Source organism: Bos indicus, chromosome 17 (genome assembly GCF_029378745.1).
Source record: "Bos indicus isolate NIAB-ARS_2022 breed Sahiwal x Tharparkar chromosome 17, NIAB-ARS_B.indTharparkar_mat_pri_1.0, whole genome shotgun sequence".
Classification (NCBI taxonomy): Eukaryota; Metazoa; Chordata; class Mammalia; order Artiodactyla; family Bovidae; genus Bos; species Bos indicus.
Genome location: NC_091776.1, coordinates 61,160,888 through 61,181,603, shown reverse-complemented (window position 1 = coordinate 61,181,603; position 20,716 = coordinate 61,160,888). Strand labels below are relative to the sequence as shown.

The window sequence follows — 20,716 nt, the reverse complement described above, 5'->3', positions numbered from 1 at the left end:
AGGAGACTTGGGTTCAATCCCTGTGTCAGGAAGATCCCCTGGAGAAGGAAATGGTTATCCACTCCAGTATTCTTGCCTGGAGAATTCCATGGACAGAGGAGCCTGGGGGGCTACAGTCCACGGGGTCACAAAAAGTTGGACACAGTTGAGTGACTGAGCACACCCCCCCCCCACACACACACGTGTATGTGCCAAGCAGTAGGCTGAGTGCTGAGTTTGTAGCAGGAAACAAATGGACACAAATCTGTCTTACTGGGGAAGACAAGTAATATTAATAAACAAAAGAAGACTCTTGCAGGTGATTAGTGAAATGGAGGGAAGTAAAGTGAGGGAGGGTCGTGGGAAGAGCCAGGGAGGTCACAGGGACAGCCTCACAGAGAAGGGGGTGTGGAATCTAAGGCTTGGAGGAGGTGAGGGAGGGAGTCCTGTGCAGGTCTGCTGGAAGATGTTCCAGGCAGGGGAAACAGAAAGTGCAAAGGTCCTGGGGCAGCAGTGCGTGTCTGGCAGGTCTGCACTGGAAATGTAGGGAACCCGGGTCCATGCTGGTGAGCAGTGGGACAGAGATGGCCTCTTTGAAGAGGTGACTTCCCACAGGGGGAATGGACCAGTAGGAGGGGAGGCCATGGAGAAGGGATGAGAAGGTGGGTGCTCTCTGAGCTTAGTAGGGGCTGGCTTCTGAGGCACAACCCTCCGCTTGCTTCTCCAGGAGAATCTCCTTCAAGGGTGCACCCTCCGAGGAACACGTGCGTGAGGCCAGCCTGGGGCTGCTGACGGGCTACCTGGGGCCTATCGTGGATGCCATTGTGGGCTCCGTGGGGCGCTGCCCATCCGCCATGCGCCTCGCCTTCAAGCAGCTGCGCCAGCGCGTGGAGGAGCGTTTTCCCCAGGCGGAGCATGAGGTGGGTCAGGCGGTCTCATTGGGTAGATGGGGACACTGAGGCTGGGGAGGGGCAGTGGCTTGTCCAGGGCCACAGGGAGAGGCAGGGGAGGAGTGGGACAGAACCTGGGCCACCCACCCTGAGGTGCTGTGTGTCTTGGCAGAATTGGGGACAGTGTTCTGGCAGGATCTGGGGCCCAGGGGTGATGATAGTGGTGATGATGAGGATGATAATAATAACAGCAGCTAACACTACATATATTGGGACTTCCCTGGTGGCTTAGTGGTAAAGAATCCACCTGCCAATGCAGGAGATGCAGGACACGCGGGTTTGATCCCTGGGTCGGGAAGATCCCCTGGAGAACATAGCAACCCGATCCAGTATTCTTGCCTGGAGAATCCCACAGATAGAGGAGCCTGGCGGGCTATAGTCCATGAGGTCTCAGAGTCAGATATGACTGAGCGACCAAACAACCACCACAACACTATATACTGCCCTGTCTAGGGGTCAGACTTTGTTTTACATATTTATTACCTCATCTAGTCTTCACATCCACCCTGTGAGGTGGATGCCAGTATTATCCCATTTTACAGAGGAGGAAACTGAGGCCCAGAGAGGTGAGGTGCTTTGGCTAAGAGTCGTGGACTCAAGGCTCAGCCTCCAGACTTGCAGAGGGAATCTCTCCCTCCCCCCATCCTCCTCCTCCTCAGACCTGAGCCGGGGCCTCCAACTGGGACCAGGCTGATTTACACTCCACACTGTGGGGCTCTTGCCTCGGCCGCTGGTGGAGGTGCTAAGTGGGACACATCCGCAGCTGGGGGCGGGGGAAGCGGGAGACCAGCTCCCCAGACAGCCTGGCCCTTGCGGGAGGAGCCCTGATCAGTGACACCCAAGTGTCCCCCAGGTCTCAGCCCCCATGGTGAGCGGTGGCCACGGGCAGGGAACAGAGACTTCCTCATGCCCACGAAGATGGAGGGGGCCAGAGAAACCCAAGCAGCCCCTCTCTCTGCCGCTCTGACACCTGGTTCCTCCTCAAGAAAGGAGGAAGTTAATGAGCTGACGTCAAAGGCTAAAGTTACCCAGGAACATGGCGGGCTGGGGTGGGGGGCAGCCTAGGGGCAGTTTGGGGTTCCAGATCTGTGGGACCTCCTCCCCCATCTCTGAGCAGCCCCAGGGACCCAGCTCCTGGCAAGGCTCAGTGTCAATGCAGAGGTGCCCTGGAAACTTGGCACATACCCAGAGAGGGTATTGTCTTATGTGTGAATACAACCCCTAAATAAACACAGCAACATATTCTCGGGGGCTATATATAGCTTGTGAATGTGATGGGTAGGTGAGGAGCCGTTTGGAGGGGGTCAGCGCCCAGGAGAGAGACACGCCTCTTCCCAAGTCCCCTCTGGAGCTAGGGGAACCAGCCTTATGCGCAGGTGGCCCAGGCCTGGGTCTCACACGAAGGGCCACCATGTTTTACAATTTGTGGAGGGCAGAGGCTGGGACTGGGGGTTGTGCAAGAAGCCAGCTGAACTGGGTTTGCTACCAAGCCTCAGTTTCTTCATCTGGAAAATGGGGATAGTAGTACTACCCCATGAGATTGCTTGAGGAATTGTGCAGGCTTGTGCAGGCTTAGTTTTTGACACCCAGTAGCTAGTGTTGAATGCAGGACAGTGTGATGAAGGGCAGAGTTCAAATTCTGCCTGGGTTCAAATTCCTGGCTCTGCCACTTATTGCTGTGTGACCTTGGGCAAGTGACCTTCCCTCTCTGGGTCTCAGTTGCTTCCTCTGCAAAATGGAGACACAGAACCTCCAAGGGTGAGTATTAAATAAGCAAATACATGGAGAAATATTTGGCCTGTTGCTATTCACGATCAGAAATCACAGATCTGGGTTTCAATCCTGCTTCCTCTACTCATCAGCTGCGTGACCTGGGGCAAGTCAGTTGACATCTCTGAGCTTCTGCTTCCTCAGCTGTGAAATGGGAATAATGATGATGCCTCTTTCACAGGGCTGTGCCCTTTGCACAGTGCTTGGCACAAAGCAGACTCTGAGGATGTTTGGCTAAGTCTGATGGTGCAGAATTGGTATTATTACTCCATTTTCCAGGTGGGGAAACTGAGGCCCAGAGAAGAAAAGCCTCCTTGACAGACCAGGATGGCCTCCTGAGCCATGTCCCCTTCTACTTCTTCTCCCTGTACCACCGATCCTTTGTCCTTGCTGTCCCAGTTTCCCCAACTGGGAAGTGGGTTTGGAGGACCCCTCTCATCTGCTGCTCCTCTCCGCAGGACGTGAAGTACCTGGCCATAAGCGGCTTTCTCTTCCTGCGATTCTTCGCACCTGCCATCCTCTCTCCAAAGCTGTTTGACCTCCGGGACCAGCACGCGGATCCCCAGACCAGCCGCTCACTGCTGCTGCTTGCCAAGGTGCAGGCAGTGGAGGGCTCCCCGCCAAATCCTGGGTGTTCTTAGCCAGGGAGGAGCATGGGAGGACCAAACTGGGAGGCCAGACCAATTGAAGACCCAAGTGAGGCTCAGAGAAATCTGTTTGACATGGCACCTTCAGCTTTTTAAAGATTAATTAGACTGCACCAGGCCTTAGATGTGCCATGTGGGATCTTTAGTTGCAACATGTAAACTCTTAGTTGTGACATGTGGGATCTAGTTCCCTGACCAGGGATTGAACCTGGGGCCCCCTGCACTTAAAAGCAAGGAGTCTTAGCCACTGGACCATGAGGGGGAATTCCCAGCTTTTCATCCAGAGTGTGAAGGCTTTCATTTTGCTCTCAATTCCCTCTTTGGAACAAAACCCCTCCCCTTCTGGGGGAAGGTGGGAAGCAGGCTAGCAGTCATTTACACTTTAGTATGAATCAGACCATCATTCACCAAGGGGCCACATTTGGAGGTTCTGATGGGCTCAGGTATGTATGATGAGATCAAGCAGTCCTGAATGAGGTTATTTGGGTTCTAGATGGGGGACAGAATAAAAGCACTGGGGATACACATCTGTGCACAGAGAGGGACAGATATCTTTTCAAGCAGGTGTTTATATCACTTTCTCCTTTCATTGGACACTGATTTGGGAGCCAGGACTCTGGGGCTGTTCTGGGTCCACAGAGGCCCTTCCGCGCTGGCAGTGACCTTGGCCCTGGCAGCGCCCCCTGCTTCTTTGCTCCAGGCTGTGCAGAGCATTGGAAATCTGGGCCAGCAGCTGGGCCAGGGCAAGGAGCTGTGGATGGCCCCCCTACACCCCTTCCTGCTGCAGAGTATTTCCAGGGTGAGAGACTTCCTGGACCAGCTGGTGGAGGTGGATGGGAAGGAGGGTGAGTTCCCATGGCCCTGCTACAGCCAACTTGTCACTCTACGGGACCCTCAGGACCTACCCGTCCACCACCCCTCCCCAACCCCAGCACTCACCGAGACTGTGCACCTGTGGGTCAGCTAGTCAGTCAACGAACGCTTCCTGGTATATACTGTGTTAGGGCCCAGGGATGAACAGATGCAGGCCCTCCAGACTATTTCAGCCCCTATGGAGATGTGAGAGGGGATCGTGGCATGGTACTTACTCCATCGATAGATATCTATTAAGTGCCTGCTATGTCCTAGACACCGGTCCAGGGTCTGGGGACACAGCAGTGGGTGGGTGAGACAGAAGAAGCTCCTGCTCATGTGGAAGTTTTATTCTAGTGGAGACAGCAGGCAGTAAACAAGATGAGTTAGCAAATCATATGGTGTGTTAGGAAGAGATAAGTGCTAAGGAGAAAAAATAAAGGAAGGAAGGGAATATTGGGCTGGGGGTGGCAGATCAGCCTTTTAGAGAGGGTGGCCAGGAATGGCCTCCCCAGGGTGATATTAGAGCAAAGACCTGAAAGAGAACAGAGAGGAAGCAGTGAGGATCCTGGGCAAGTGTTTCAGGCTGGGGACAGTGTGTGCAAAGGCCCTGGGGTGGACAGTGAGGGGGCGCCAGTGAAGAAGAATGAACGAGAGGGAGTGGAGGAGAGGTGAGGGGGCAGGTCGTGTGGGGCTGCTGGAAGGATTTAGGCTTTTACTTGGAGTAAGTGGAACCACAGGGTAGATTCATTTTATTAATATTTAAGTATTTATTTATTTGGCTGCGTCAGGTCTTAGTTGCGGCATGTGGGCTCAGTAGTTGTGCAGGCTTAGTTGTCCCGAAGCATGTGGGATCTTAGTTCGCTGACCAGGAATCGAACCTGTGTCCCCTGCATTGGCAGGTAGATTCTTAACCTCTGGACCCCCAGGGAACTCCCCATGGGATAGTTTTAAGCAGAGGAGTTAGGGATGAGTCTATATCATAATGTGGGGCCCAGGTCATGAAATACTTGGGTCCAAATCACCTAGGAGCACCCTGTGGAAATGTGGAGGCCTGGTTGTGACCTGGTGGGGTCCCTGTATGCTGGGGGTGGGGGGGCCTGTGTCTGGATCCCCTAAGGGTAGCTAGATCCAGGGCATAGTGACTAGCATCCAGTCACTCCCTGGACTGACTCCGTAAAGCGTGGCTCCTCCTGCTGGTGCCTGTACATCCCTCAAGTTGGAAAGGGATCACCAAGGCCAACTTTGGGGCCCCCACTCCCTGCCACCCCCATTCCCTTCCCCAGCCCTCAATCATACCATTCTCTTTGGAGAAAGTAGAGTCCATCTTATTCATCCTTCCGCCTCTCGGGGAGCCAAGAATCCCACTCCTCCATGAGACCCTCGGAAGGTGGAGCCTGGGTGGGAAGGGTTCCCAGTCCCCTCTTCCCATTTTCCAGAGGCTGGGGGCCCAGCCAGGGCCCTGGTCCCGCCCTCAATGACTGTCCGAGAAGGCTACCTACTCAAGCGCAAGGAGGAGCCTGCCGGCCTGGCCACACGCTTTGCCTTCAAGAAGCGCTACTTCCGGCTCAGCGGGGAGATGCTGTCCTACTCCAAGAGTCCTGAGTGGCAGGTGGGGCTCCAGCCCGAAGTGGAGGGACTTCCACGGTGGCCTCCCTCACAGTGCTGCCTCTTTGTACCCAGGGGGATACTGAGGCCCAGGAGGGGACAAGGACTTGCCCAAGGTCCCAAAGCAGCTTAGCAAACTCAAATTCCAAGGCCAGGCTCTGCTAATACCTGTGAGTCCAGGTGGGCACAGAACAGGTACAGGCAAACGCTTACACATACCATCAGATGATCTTCAGCATGTGCACCTGTGGTGGCTGGGACGTACCCACCCAGATGTGGACACTCCCAGGGCGTGGACAATGCTTAGCCCTCCTCAGCTGTTTCCATGCAGGTCTCTGCCCGCACACCATGCATGCTAAGTCACTTTGGTCATGTCTGATTCTTTTGTGAGCCTATGGACTGTAGCCTGCCAGGCTCTTCTGTCCATGGGATGCTCCAGGTGAGAATACTGGAGTGGGTTGCCATGCCCTCCTCCAAGGGATCTTCCTGACCCAGGGATCAAATCTGAGTCCCTCTTGTCTCTTGCATTGGCAGGCAGGTTCTTTACTACTAACCCCACCTGGGAACCCCAAAGGGGATGCTGTGGCTGCATGGGCTGGGAATTGAACCTGGGCCTCCCGTGTGGCAGGCGAGAATTCTACCACTGAACTACCCATGCACCCAAGTGCTATAGAGACTCACAGAAAATTGGATCTCACCCAAAGGTACATGCACTCATATCCAGGCTTTCGTTCACCCATCCATTCACCCATCAAGCACTTATCAAGTACCTACTATGTACCATGCAGTGTTCTAGGTGCTGGAGATACTGCAGTAAACAAAACACAAACTCCCTGCTCTCGTGGGGCTGCCATTCAAGTCTAGCTCAAACTGAGACACCCACGGGGATCTACCCATTTCTGTGTCTGCACACCCACAAATCATAACAGCTACCACTGGAGACGGTGTCCACACTTATTCTTTCTACTTTATCAGCAGAGTGTAGATTCTAGAGTTCAACTCCCTGTCCAGTTCTGGCTCCACCAGCTGAGTGGCCTCTGGAGGGTCCTTTATTCTCTTATGGCTCAGTTTTCTCATCTGTAAATTGGGAGGAATGATGGACCCAGCTTCAGAAATCTGTTGTCATGATGAAATAAGTCGGTGGGTGTAGAGTGCTTAGAACCACATCCCAAGTGCAGTAGCAGGGATTGCCATGGTGATGGTGATGATGATGGAAACTGATGCCCAGAGAAGTGATCACTGCGAGAGTGATTGCGGGACTCACAGGGCCGACAAGTGGACACGCACATAGCACAGATGCACCAGGCTGACTGTCCCCATGCCGGAACACACCGCCCGCTGCACACACCCACAGGAAAGCTGTCCCCAGGCCCGGTCTCCCTGGCCCCTGGCCCTAGCCTGCCCTGCAGCGAGAGTCCTCTCTCCCAGATGCGCTCGTCCATCCCCGTGTCGCACATCCGAGCCGTGGAGCGCGTGGACGAGGGCGCCTTCCAGCTGCCGCACGTGATGCAGGTGGTGACGCAGGACGGCGCGGGGGCGCCGCACACCACCTACCTCCAGTGCAAGGTGAGGCGCCGCCACCATGGGGGAGGAGCAGAGGGCGCCTCTGGGGTCCCAACCCATCTCTGACTGCCCCTCCATCTCCCCGCAGAACGTGAACGAGCTCAACCAATGGCTGTCGGCCCTGCGCAAGGCCAGCGCCCCCAACCCGGACAAGCTGGCCTCCTGCCACCCCGGTGCCTTCCGCAGCGGGCACTGGACCTGCTGCCTCCAGGCCGAGCGCTCAGGTGAGGGGGCAGGGCGGGCTCAGGCTCCGCCCTCCACACCTGTCAATCGCAGGGTGTCCCACCTCCGCCTGGGCTGCCCTGCAACCTTGAGCAAGTAACTTAACCTCTCTCTGCCTTAGTCTCCTGAAGTGTAAAATGGGCCGGATGATAATGTCCACCTTGTAGGGCTGCTGTGAGGATTAAATAAGTTGATATATGCAAAGCGATTAGAACGCTGCCTGTCACACAGATACTTTTTTTCAAGTGCCTACCAAATGCCAGGCTTGTTCTCAGGAAAATAAATGAATAACCAGACAATTGTAATACAGTGTTACAAATGCCAAGATGAGGCTTTTGAGATGCCAGTGAACCCTTCTGGCCCAGCCCCAGGGTAGGACAGCAAGAAGGGCTTCCTGGAGGAGGTGTGGCTCAAGTGTGACCTGTGAGAAGAGTAAGAGTTAAGTAGTGAAGTTGGAGAACGGGACAGAGGAAGAATGTTTCAGGCAGAGCAAAGACAGGCTGAAGGATCGAGAAAGGTCTGTGTGGCTGAGCCTAGAGTGTGGGAGGGGCATGGAGAGAAGGGAGGCTATTGCTCTGTTGGGTGAAGGCAGGGGCAGTGTAGCTGGAAGGAAGCAGTAGGTTTGAAGAGTGGTTTTAGAAGTCTAAGGGGCGGGGCTTGCCCATGGAGGCTCTGGAAGGGGAATGCGAAGCTACAGATGATGCCGCTGTGTCGCCCCCAGCTTCCGGTTGCAGCCGCACGCACTCGGCCGTCACCCTGGGGGACTGGAGTGACCCGCTGGATCCCGATGCTGAGACCCAGATGGTGTATCGGCAGCTGCTTCTGGGGCGGGACCGGCTCAGGTGGGTCCCACCCCATGATCACCGGTTCATTCTTCCCGTGTACCTCTGATGAGCTTCTGGGTGGGGACAGGCTCTAGGGGAGGACTGTTGCCATCCTCAGGTGGGCTCTGATACAGAACTAGATCTTGGGACCTTTTTTTTTTTTCACTTTGGCCATGCCACACGGCATGTAGGGTCTTAGTTCCCCCACCAGGGATTGAACCCTTGCCCCGGGACATTGGAAGCTCAGAGTCTTAACCACTGGGCTGCCAGGGAAGTCCCATGGATCTTGAGATCCTCTGATACCCAGGACTCCCGAGACACAAGTGGATGTGTGTTCCCACCCCCTCTTGGTTGATCTCAGGGTCACTGTAACTCAGTGATGGAGATTTGTTCCAGCTTACAGTGTGAGTCCTGAAGCTGGCCTGCCTGGGTTCAAATCCTGGACAGGCTGTGTGAAACTTGGGCGAGTTGCTTACCTTCTCTGTACCTCAGTTTTCTCAGTCTGGAAAATTAGGGTACCAACAGTCCTTACCTCATGGGGTTGTCCTGAGGACCGAAAGAACTCATACAGGTAAAGCACTTTGTAGGTGCCTGGACACATCGTTAGCTTTCTATATAATAAAAATATGAAATATAATACCCTTTCTAATAATAAAGGGTAACAATTATTATTATGCTGTGCAACCTTAGGCAAGTTGCTTTAGTTCTCTCTGTCTCAGTGGTCATCTGTGTAATGGAGCTCCTAGTAAGTATCCACCTGTGTTTTGTGCTAATTAAATGAGTTTATACATGGAAAGGGCTTGGAATAGCATCAGACACTCTATGTTTGCTGTGATGATGATGGCAATGGTGATGATTTAGTGGGAACCTGTAATGTTTCCTTCAACCAGCAGAATTTCTGGGTTCGAGAGCAGGATTGGGATTCAGGGACCAGCCTGGTTTTCTCCCTCTTAACTTTCAGGATGAAATTCCTTGAGGATTCCAACATGGATACAACTCTGGAGGCAGCCACAGAGCAGGGCTCCAGTGCCATGGAAGGTAAGGGGATAAGGAAATCCCTTTTCTTTCTCTTCTCTGGTACCTCCCACAACTTGCCAAGAACCTCCCACCCTGGTCTCTGAGCCCCTTCTCCCTCACCCCCACTCTCCTGTTTGCAATCCACCAGCAGGTCAGGGAGCTGCATGTGCCCGGCTCTGGCACATTTTAGGATTCTTGGGGCACCAGGCACATCCAGAGTCTGAGGAAGCCACTGAACCGGAATTAGAGCAGCCTGCTGTGGCCTGGCTGAAACACTATGGCCTCCTCTTCTCTCTCCCAGGGGCCTGTACTGATGCCCTGGCTCGGCAGAGGGAGGCAGCTGCCCGCCTGCTGAAGGTGCTCACAGACCTGGACCAAGCCCACGAGGAGTTCCAGCAGCAGGAACAGGGGAAGGTGGTTTCGGGCCCCCTGAGGCCCTAAGGAGATGCCAGAGTCAGCCTGGAAGGAGGAGGGAGGAGCCAGTGGGCCCTTCTCAACATCCCCTGGCCCAGGAATCCCCTCGTGGCTGCCCTGCACCTCACTGATGCTGTGACTTGCAGGCTCCTAGAGATATCCTAGTCCCATGTGTCCTAAGCCCGGAACCCAGGCATGGAAGTCCTTTGGCTGGGGACCAGCCTTGCACTGAATGAATCTCTCCCTCTGGGTTGAGGCAGGCTGGAGTGGATGGAATAAGGAATCTGACTTCCTTGGCTCACCTTGAGGTCTCTGCTTCACTGGACTGGCCTCTACCCACACTGACTAGGGCAGCCTGGCCCTGAGCCGCTAGATACAGCTGTACCTGAAGCCCTGACGCCCATGTGGCCTTGTTGCCCCAGACAGGCACTAAAATGGGCTCAACCCCTTCCTATTTTCATGTCTGCCAATCCCTGTAACCTCACTGATCCTCCTGAACCCTGTCCTTGGCCAAGAATCCTAACCACAAGCTTCTACAATCAGGGGCCCCCAGGAATAACTGAGGCTGAGAGCCCAGTGCCTGACCCAGACCCCTGAAGCCTGAGAGACCTCAGGCCAGGCTCTTTCCCTCTCTTTGAGCCTCAGTTTACCCTGTATAAAATAAGTGAGAGAGTTGATATGTGTGATTTTCAAAATGGGTTCCATGGCGATAGCATAGGAAACAGGGAGAGATTTCTCAGTTGTGGTTCACAGATACCCTGTGGGAGAAGTATCAACTGGATACCCTATTCTCAGAGTATCTGCTGGAAATGCAGCTTCCTGGATCAACTGAATCAGAATCTGAGGAGCATGAGGGCAGGCATCAGGGCTTTCAGGTGATGTGGATTGCACGTGAGATTTGAGGATCACGGGGCTGGGCGATTTTATATTGAGGTGAGCTTTTGTTTGAGAATGAATCGCAGAAGTTAAAATGTTGGGGAATACCCAACTGGCAGGATTGGAAGGGTCTCCAAATATTCATTTCCCGTTTTGTATTAACTAGAGGGTAGGACAGAAACTTGAAGAACCAGGAAAGATGCGGTGCTATCCCAAAGGTGCCCAGCAGGGGTCGCCTGGAGCTGCAGCATTCACTACAGCCTCCCAGCCTCCAGGGATGTGAGAGGTTGATAGGAGACTTGCTGCAGATCCTGGGACAGGTCCTTGTCTCTTCCTAGACAGAACCTGGTCCTCCTCCCTGAGGGCAAAGACTGGGATTCTGAGGTTCTAGAAAGCCATCACGGCGTCTCCCAGCTCCCCCTTGTTTCCTGGAGGTTCCCAGCCTGAGTTCCTCATTCCTAGTCATTGAACCCGGGAGCTGCGTGCATTGCCTTGCACCTGTGCTTGAGTACAGAACTTCACCTTGTACCCTCTTGGGGACTAGGATTGGGAGGGTCTGCCTCTGCCACCATCACACCCCCAGGACAAGAGAAGCGTGGGGACCCTCCATCTCCAGCTGCCCTAGCCTGACAGGGACAGTGGTCTTGAGTCGCCATTTTGTGGCAAGCTCCCCCATGGGATGGACTGAAGTCCCCCAGAAACAGAGCCACCCACGCCCCTTCTTGACAGGAAAAGACCCAGTTGAGGAGGAGAAAGACCATTTATTTCTCCACCCACAGTGGGACTGGTAGATTTTCAAAAGAGCAATCGCTGGCGTCCCTTTAAGTCTTGGCTGACTTCCACCATGGCAGCCAATCAACAGAGGCGGAGCTGGTGAGTTGCCTGGGCAACAGGCCCCTGGTTGGCCGAGACTATCAGCCACCCCACTGCCCACTCCCGAGGAAAGGGAAATGGACTCTTTGCTGTCTGGTCTGCTTTTTAAACCTGCTGGCCTAAGCCAGGCCTGACTCGTCTCGCTCCTGAAGCCAGAAGCTCCAGCCTTTGGATCTTGATGTTAGGAGTGATTTGGTGGAGAGAATGGGGTGGGGAAGGAAGGAAAACAGTGCCTTTATCAGGGACAGACATAAGGCTCGGGGATGGGAGGGGAGGAGGTCAGGGTCCCAGAAGGATGAAGAGACATAAGCACAAAATAAGATTCTCCTAGTCTGTCTCCCTGTCCTGCCCTTTTGCAAAACTGCTGAATATCTGGGGGCTTCCACCCCGTGAGCCATCAGTGGGTGGCAGAGATGGGAGGATACTGAGCTTCCCAAATGCCCCCTTTTCTCCTGGAGCCCTATTGGGCCCCCAGATGCTAGCCCTGAGTCCCCTGCTTGCAGACAAGCCTGTACAGATGCGATAGAGACACAGATGGGAATCCATATGCGGTATCACAGGGGTCTTTCTGTCTCTTCCCCCCAAGTCTGGGGGTAAGTAGAGGCACGTGGGTGTGCGTGCATGTGTTCAACAGGACACGTGTGTTTGTGTGAGGGGGTGGGGCTCTGTCTTTTTAGCAGGGAGGTTGCTATGGTTTCCGGTACACCCTTGCGACCCTCTCAGGGGAGCTAGGGTCAAGCCGGCTGGCCTGCCATCCTCCCATCATCCCAACTGCTACCAGCCAAATTCCCGGAACGCTCCTGGCTCCTCCTGCAGGCTCCTCCCCAGCCCTGAACCTGGGCCGCCAGGACACACCCGGCGGGCGGAGGGAGGCATGTGCCGGATCAGGGGCAAAGCAGGAGGGAAGGTGGGCAGCCTCGGATCTCAGGCCTTGGCCACAGCCTCAGACACACCCTGAGCTGTGAGCTCCGCCAGCACGTTGTCTAGGTAGCTAGCGTCCGGGTAGCCATGGCCCGTCAGGTTGGATCCAAACTCGGTCTTGTGGTGGATCTCATTCCACACCACGGTGTCCGACTCGCCTGTGGTGTTGGACGTCCCGATGGTGAAGATGAGTCTCCGCTCCCAGGCGGTGATGAGCAGCCGCAGCACCTGGAGGGCGGGGCAAGGGGCGGGGCAAATGGGGGCGAAGCGAGCAAGGGTCACAGGCAGCACCGCCCACGGCTAGAGTCCCTCCCCGCCCACCCTGAGGTTACCCTGCAAGATTCCCCAAGGCCACCCGGTGTGCTCACTTCCTTCCCTAGACTGACTCCCACTCTGAGCTCCCCCAGTAAAACCCCTTTCCATGTTATCAGCCTATTTCTTTGAGGTGAAGACTCTCAAACTGATGACCCTCAGCTGTATTTGGCTTGAACCTCACGCTGTGTTAAATAGCCGCTTCGTTCCTTCGTTGGCAGTATTCAAAAACCTGAAGGTTTCACGTGAAAATCAGAATTTCTGGCTTCTTTTGAAAAACAAAAAGTAAAAGCCGACACTCTTCTGGTGTGGCGGTGAAGAGTCTAAACTGCTTGGGTTCAAATCCAGACTCCTGTGTGACCCCACTGTGTGACCTCGGACAAATGACTTGCCCTCTCTGAGGCTTTGTTTATCTCTAAGAAGACCTTGACCTCAGCGGGCTGGTCAATGAAATGAGGTTTTGAGGTCGCTGGCAGGGCTAGACACACGCACACTAGATGGCTATGGTCAGTGCTGGGGCCCCGGCCTGCTCCCACACACCCTTGCCCCTGCGGCACCCACCTTCCGGCCCTTCTCGTTGTTGGGCAGATAGCAGTGGCGTGGGAAGCCTCTTGCAGTGAACTTCTTGCCTGGGTTGGGGTGCTCAGGGCCCTGTGGGGAGGGGCAGCAAGGGGCTTGAACCACAGACGGCAGTGGGGAACCGCTGGCGAGTTCAAAGTCAGGGGCCTGAGGGCTCACCTGGATGCCGGTGGGGATGTCATAGACGATACGGATGGTCTGGGTGTCAGCGAAACCGGGCAGCGAGTGAGGGATGAGGTGAAACTCCATCTTCCCGGGCGGCTGAGTGCCCGTCTTCTCCCCGTAGATGGCCTTGCAGGTGGGGCACTGCAGGCTGCCATCCTGGGGCGGGGAGTGGGGGGTGGCTGTGAGGTTCCCAGGTGTCTGGGCCCCTCCCCAGCCCTCCTGTCTGCTCCCCCTGCCCGCCAGCCCACCTTGTTGCCATTGGAGTACATGGCCACGAGGCACAGCAGGTGGTACATGTGGCCACAGCGGCCCAGGCGGCCCACAAGCTCAGGTCGCACACCCTTGTGCCGAAGCACACCCTCGTAGCCAGAGGCCGTGACCAGCCGCTCCATGCAGATGGTGCAGTCCTGGGGTCGGGGGGAGCACAGAGAGGAGACTGAGGACTGGGGAGGGCAGGACACCCCCATGTCAGCACTGCCCCTCAGCAGGGGCCAGACCCTCAACCCCCGCAAGGCAGCAGACCGCCCCCTCTCTGGCCTCCATCTGTCAAAGGGAGGGGACACCCCCAGGTACTGAATTCAGGTGCATGGCAGGGGAAGAGATGGCTCCCTCACACTCCCTCCAGACATAGTCAAGGCTTAACTATCGAAAACAAAGCTTAAATACATTTGGTGGAAAAAGATGGGTAAAAATAAGATGCAAAAACTGTTGATCATCAAAAGGTTGATAAATGTGATTCTGTTAAACATAGCATTGCTGTTTATCAAAAGATGCTGTAAAGACAGTGAGAAGGCAAACCCACAAACTGGAAGAAGAGGCTGAAACACACAGAACCTCACAAGGAGCGGGGTGCTGGGGTCTCCATCTCTGGAGGGGAGGCTGCCTGCCCTCCGCCCCTCCTCCTTGCCCAGGGGCTCACCTCATCAGGTGGGTTCTTCACCTTTTGCATGTACCTTCGAACCACATCTTCAGGGTTCTTACCTGCAAGGACAGAATTGGACTGGGCTTGACTGTACCCAGAGTCTAGCCCTGAGGGCAAGGCTCAAGACAGGGGTCTTGAGGGGTAGGGTCAGAAGCTGTAAGGGCTGGTGGGAGTCACATGTCAGGGGTTGCTTGAGGTTTTATGTAATCAGAGTTGGTGGTGGATGGGGCCAGAAGAGCTCAGATGGGTTAGCAGGGTTAGTTCAGGGGTCAGGGTCTAGCTTAGGAGGCCTACTCTTCTTCAGGTGCTTCTTCTTGGTCTTGCGGCACACCCCGGGCACGCCAGGCACGGGCTTGACGTCGCTCTTGCTCACCGGCGGTGGGTGCAGGATGGGCTTGGGGGCCCGGGTCAGGCAGACGGGCAGCCCCGCGGCGCAGAGCAGGATCCCAGTCATCCCTGCGAGACACCGAGCAGCGATAGTCAGGGGGCGGGGTGCTCATCCAGGCCCTGTCCACCCTGCTGTCCCATCGTCGAGAGGACCCTTGGGGTCTCTCCCCAGACTCGCCCACCTGGTGCACCCAGGAATCCTCGGATGGGTGGATGGGGTGTGTCCCACGGACAGTGCTCACTCAGCCCCACCCGAAGTTGAAGCCAAGTTGAGAGCCTTCTGCCGGCCCCGCCCACCCCAGAGTTGTAGCCCAATGGTAGGGGATGTGCCCTCTTGGCCACGCCTACCAAGGGGCGGAGTCAATGGGCAGACAGGTGGCGCCGCCACCTTGTGGGCCCCGCCCTTCTTTTCCGTCCTTGACTGGACCTCACCTGCCAGGGCCGGGTGGACTGGCCCTGTACCATTCAAGTTCTTCACCGGGAGCGCGGGGACCCTGAGAGGAGAAGAGAAGAGACTGTAGCCTCCCCAGACCAGATCAGGGGCCCCTGCTTTGCCTTCTGTCTCTGGCTCGTGGGCATGCCCTGACTCCTTTGTGACTGCCCCAGTCATCTAGAATGACCACTAGAGAATTCCATTCCTACTGACAGCCTTCTGTCAGTATTATCGGGTGGAGTGCGGCAAGGACCTCTGCCCACCACCCCGTGATAATGGAATGAACCCTTAGACTTAGTACTGACCCTCTCTCACTCCACAGCTGACCTCCTCCCAGGTGAGAGAAGTTGGCTCCCAACTGTTCCTTTTCATTGACTATTGTGTCTGAAACCCAACTATTCGTGACGTTAGCCAAACTTCTCTCAAAGTTTGCTGATACCCATAAAAGTTCTGGGAAAGAAGGATTTAGGGATCACCAAGGAGCCACTTCACTGTCTCCCACCAGGACATTCACAATGTATGTGAATGTATTAAAGGCTCTGATAAGTCCTGCATAAGGAAACAGGTTAGCTGTGGCTAATCCAGGTTTTCCAAAGACACTGGATGACGAACGTTTTCCCCCTCTGGAGTATTTATTGATGTCAGTTCTGGTGACTAAGGCATTATCCCCTCTTCACATGAAAAGGTCTCAGGAAAATGTAGCTTGCCTCCCCTCTTTGCTCTTCTTTCTGGAGAGATCTGGCTTTTGGCATCATTCAGAGCTGCTTTCATATTTCAGCTCAACCATTAAGCAGCTGGATGGAGAAGGAAATGGCAACCCACTCCAGTACTCTTGCCTAGAAAATCTCATGGACGGAGAAGCCTGGTAGGCTACAGTCCATGAGGTCACAAAGAGTTGGACACCACTGAGCGACTTCACTTCAACACAACAGCACATCACCACATCTCTTGTAAATGTGTTTCCTCATCAGTTAAATGGGGATAATATGGCACCTCCCTTTCAAGAAGATCCCTTGGAGAAAGGAATGGCTACCCACTCCAGTATTCTTGCCTTGAGGATTCCATGGGCAGAAGAGCCTGGTGGGCTACAGTCTATGGGGTCACAAAGAGTCAGACACAACTAAGCAACTAACATCTTCACTTTTTTTTTTTTTTTTATGGCACCTCCCTTACATATGCTGTGAAGAGTCAGTGAAAGTCTACACGTAAAAGGCTGAGCACATTTCCTAGTACCTACTACAGACTCATAGTTTTAACCATCATCACTATCATCATTGGGCTTCCCAGGTGGCACTAGTGGTTAAAGAACCTGCCTGCCAATGCAGGAGACATAAGAGAAATGGGTTCAATCTCTGGGTTGGGAAGATCCCCTGGAGCAGGGCATGACAACCCACTCGAGTATTCTTGCCTGAACTGAAAAGAGGTCAAACCAGGCAATCCTAAAGGAAAACAATCCTGAATATTCATTGGAAGGACTGATGCTGAAGCTCCAATACTTTGGCTACCTGATGCGAAGAGTCGACTCATTAGAAAAGACCCTGATGCTAGGAAAGATTGAAGGCAGGAGGATAAGGGGACAACAGAGAATGAGATGGTTGGATGGCATCACCAACTCCGTGAACATGAGCTTGAGCAAGCTTTGGGAGATGGTGAAGGTCAGGGAAGCCTGGCATGGGGTCGCAAAGAGTCAGACATGACTGAGCGACTGAACATCAACAGGCACCATCATATCACCATCACTGTGTAATCCTGGTTAATTTCACCTCTTTTGCACCTCAGCCCACTAAGTCATGGTATAACTTCTCACCATCTTGGAGAAGAAACCACTAAGGCATTGCAGTGATAAGCTTGGGAGAGTCACTTAACCTCTGTGCTCCTCAGTCTCCTTATCTGTAAAATGGGGATGATAATACCTGTCAGGAGGGTTGAAGGAGGAGGCCTGCTGTGATCTGTGCAATACACCCATCTGAGTCCAGACTTCAGAGTTTAGCTTTGTGGGTGAACTGGTATCTTTCTGTGGATGGGCATGAAATCAGATGGGGAAGTTTTGATAAGGAGAAGGCGTGTAATGAAAGCCAGGGACCAGGGACTTCCCTGGTGGTCCAGTGGTTAAGATTCCATGCTCTCAATTCAGGAGTCCTGGGTTTGATCCCTGGTCAGGGAAGTAGAAGGAAGATTCCCCATGCCACAAGTAAGACCTGGCACAGCACCCCCCCCAAAAAAAAAGCCAGGGGCAGCCTAAAGGGTGAGGGCAGTGACAGCTGGGGAAGGTGCTGCTGCAGCCCACTTGGCATGCCTGCTCAGGTCTGAGCACGGTCAGTGCCGTTTGGACACCTGCCCCGGCAGGCGCAGTCGGCACCAGCGAGCTGAAGGGAAGCTGTCTTTAAGCCAGTGGTACACTTGGCAGGTTTGTGTGCTGCTTCAGTGGGTCCAGAAACACACACACACACACACACCCTTGGAACGTGGGCTATATATGCATGCACATGTATAGGGAACATGCCAAGTGCAATAGAACACAGCTTCATGCACACATGGAAAACACTGCACAGACCGGCACACACCCCTGCAAACATGCCGCCCCCTCTGTGTACACACACACTCCAGGGATCACATGACAGTTACACGCACACACAAGTGTACCCACAACCCAGGAGGCCCGCTTCCTATAGAGATACAGACACAGATACACGAATACTTGGGGAACGTGCCACACACTCTTGCACACAAACACACAGACACACACCAGGGAATACACACCATGCACACATACACACAGACACACCTCAGGGAACACACTCCATGAACGCACACAGGTCTAGACATAGACACACACTTCTACACAGAGAACACCACAGAAATATGTACTCACACACTCCAGGGAACACAGCGCCCAGAAAAATACCCACATGCAGACACCACAAAGACATTCAACTGGACAGGAGAAGCCGGGTGGGACAGACTGGTCCACACACTCTGACCTACACTCCCCCACACTGACATGCAGACACTTGACTGGGAGGCTCCCACTTTACACACACAGTAACACACACATGCACAGCACACAGCCGTCATTTTGTGCCTGCCCAGCATCACAGGCTTACACCCAGTCAGCTGGGATACCCCTCCCAGACCCCACCCCTGAGGGGGTTGGCAGCGTCTGGAGCAGACATCGGGGTCTCCAAACACTCTGGTGACCTGGAGTCACTGAACATAGCTCCTGAGGGAAGTGGAACAGAGGAGAGGTACCATGGGGCCCCCAGGCTTGGGTAGCTGAGGTGTGACAGGGGAAAGATGCTGTGCCTCAGTTTCCCCATGTGTAATGGGAATAGAGTCTTGCAAAGGTTCAATGGGATAAAGCATGCAAAGCTCATAGTCTATTGCAGGGGTGAGAGAGGGGATGTCTTGAGTTTCTCCTCCTTGCAGTCTTCCAGGACCCAAGGGATGGGGGGTCCATCCCCCCCTTCCTGGGATCTGTCATACTCCTCCAGGACATTCCTGAAGGGAGACCACCACTCTAATCTCATCCCCCTCCCCCATCCTCTTTTTTTGTTGTTCTTGGCCACACTACACAGCATGTGGAATCTTAGTTCCTTGACCAGGGATTGAACCCACACCCCCTGCTCAGTGGGACCACAGAGTCTTAACCACTGGACCAACAGGGAAGTCCCCCAGTCCTCTTATAAGATAGCATGGAGGCACATCTGGCTTCTCCTCTTTCTGCTGTCCTTTGAAACACTTCCATTGTATTATTGTTGTTAATATTATTGGCATGCAGATCTTAGTTCCCTGACCTGGGATTGAACCTATGTCCCTGGAAGTAGAAGTGTGGAGTCCTAAGCACTGGAGAGCCAGGGAATTCCTTAGAACACTTCCAATATAGACAGACTGTTAGGGTCCTCTACATATCCAGGGCTTCCCCATCCCCTTCGTTCCTTCCTTCCCTCCTATCTCATGAGAAAACAATCCTTCCCTCTCTCCAGGGCTATCTGTAAAATGGGTGGAAAGAAAAATATTTAGCATGAGGACCACCACTTCTTGTCTCCCACCTGTGGCAGACATCACTAATCCATCACAGCACTCTCTCGAGCCAAGCAGAATCATCAGCACAGATTTCCAGGGAGCCTCTACCAACCAGCAAGGACAGTTGGCTACCTCAGGTCTATATGAAGCACAAAGTCTGGTCTGGCTCATGACACTGGTCATGCTGAGCCTTTGGCCAGGGAGTTAGAAAGTGGGGTGAGGGGACCCCAGAAAGGGACTGTTTTAGATCTTAGCAGTCCTCCAATCTCTGGCACCCTTTAAAAACCACAGAGCTCTGGGTTACAAAAATCAGTCTTGCTCCTGGGAGGAGGGCTGTGAGTAAGGTGTGATGGTGGAGCTGTTTTGTATTTACCCATCGGCAAGCTGGGGGACAGTCCCCAGGTGGCCCCCAGCTTTCTCAATCTGCAGGCCCCTGCGAGAACCCAGGGTAGCAAGGTTCCCACGATGCCGGAGCGTGGGAACCACCCAGGCCCCCTTTTGATGTGGGATGCACTGTTTCCTCCCCGTCAGTCAGTGAGAACATCCTCTTGCCCTGGACAGGAGACCGCTGCCCGCAGGCCTCCGGGAAGGAGGGGCGGGCTTTCGCCCCTGGCTCCGCCCTCTTCGCCCCCCCCGCCCCCGCCCCCCCCCCCCCCCCCCCCCCCCCCCCCCCCCCCCCCGCCAACGCCCCGGCATGGCAAAGGGTCAGAGGAGCCCTGCAGGCCTGAAACCTGTTCTGACCAGAAGCCAGGCCTGGCTGACCCAGGGCAGGGATGGGTCCAATGCCTTGCCCATCTCTGCTTCAGATTCTGTTCCTCCTGTACTCTCAGTCCCTGCTGGCTCTTACCTTGCTTAGAGTAAATTCCAGCCTCTCTACTGTATGGGCTTCCAGGGTGGCACTAGTGGTAAAGAACCCACCTGCCAATGCAGGAGACATAAGAGATGTGTTTTTGATCCCTGGGTCAGGAAGATCCCCTGGAGGAGGGCACGGCAACCCAGTCCAGTATTCTTGCCTGGAGAATCCCCATGGACAGAGGAACCTGGCAGGCTATGATCCATAGGGTCACATAGAGTGGGTCGTGACTGAGCGACTTAGCACGCGCACATTACCATATGCAACACAGCCAGTACCGATCCCTTGAACTCTTTTTTCCTGTGCTTCCCGCTCTATCCACTCCACCTCAGCCTCCTGGTTTCCCTGCGGTTCTGCAAACAGGTCAGGCACATCCTCACCCCAGGGCCTTTGCACTTGCTGACTGCTCTTCCAGAATGCCCAATTATCCTCATGTTCTGCTCCCGCACTCAACACAGGCTTCTGCTCAAATGTTACCCTACCAGAGACCTTCCTTGCCACTTTAGAGAGGCCTCTGCTTTTGCTC

General features: G+C 54.4%; 2 protein-coding genes and 1 non-coding gene across 6 annotated transcripts in view; 1 reads left to right on the top strand and 2 right to left on the bottom strand.

The window, feature by feature from the left end:
• RASAL1 (RAS protein activator like 1) overlaps positions 1-10,523 on the top strand; it is a 33,391-nt gene extending 22,868 nt beyond the window's left edge. For all 3 annotated transcript variants that reach the window (XM_070769619.1, XM_019977659.2, XM_019977660.2), the window contains 9 exons: positions 707-899; positions 3,158-3,295; positions 4,047-4,191; positions 5,638-5,810; positions 7,235-7,372; positions 7,458-7,593; positions 8,313-8,433; positions 9,377-9,453; positions 9,734-10,523. In XM_070769619.1, the coding sequence (XP_070625720.1) occupies positions 707-899; positions 3,158-3,295; positions 4,047-4,191; positions 5,638-5,810; positions 7,235-7,372; positions 7,458-7,593; positions 8,313-8,433; positions 9,377-9,453; positions 9,734-9,873 (1,261 nt within the window). In that variant the 3' untranslated portion in view covers positions 9,874-10,523. The remainder of the gene's footprint in view (positions 1-706; positions 900-3,157; positions 3,296-4,046; positions 4,192-5,637; positions 5,811-7,234; positions 7,373-7,457; positions 7,594-8,312; positions 8,434-9,376; positions 9,454-9,733) is intronic.
• Positions 6,394-6,464, bottom strand: TRNAG-GCC (transfer RNA glycine (anticodon GCC)). Its single transcript has one exon. It is a non-coding gene; the product is annotated as a tRNA-Gly (tRNA).
• Positions 10,524-11,463: 940 nt separating the features above from the next.
• The window catches only part of DTX1 (deltex E3 ubiquitin ligase 1), a 38,942-nt gene continuing 29,689 nt past the window's right edge, over positions 11,464-20,716 (bottom strand). Inside the window, exons 4-10 of one of the 2 annotated variants that reach the window (XM_070769620.1) lie at positions 15,314-15,375; positions 14,789-14,950; positions 14,492-14,553; positions 13,821-13,979; positions 13,567-13,728; positions 13,390-13,479; positions 11,464-12,744 (exon numbers count right to left, since the gene is read on the bottom strand). In XM_070769620.1, coding sequence (XP_070625721.1) covers positions 12,520-12,744; positions 13,390-13,479; positions 13,567-13,728; positions 13,821-13,979; positions 14,492-14,553; positions 14,789-14,950; positions 15,314-15,375 — 922 coding nt within the window. In that variant the 3' untranslated portion in view covers positions 11,464-12,519. The remainder of the gene's footprint in view (positions 12,745-13,389; positions 13,480-13,566; positions 13,729-13,820; positions 13,980-14,491; positions 14,554-14,788; positions 14,951-15,313; positions 15,376-20,716) is intronic. The other variant, XM_070769621.1, reaches the window with a different exon arrangement.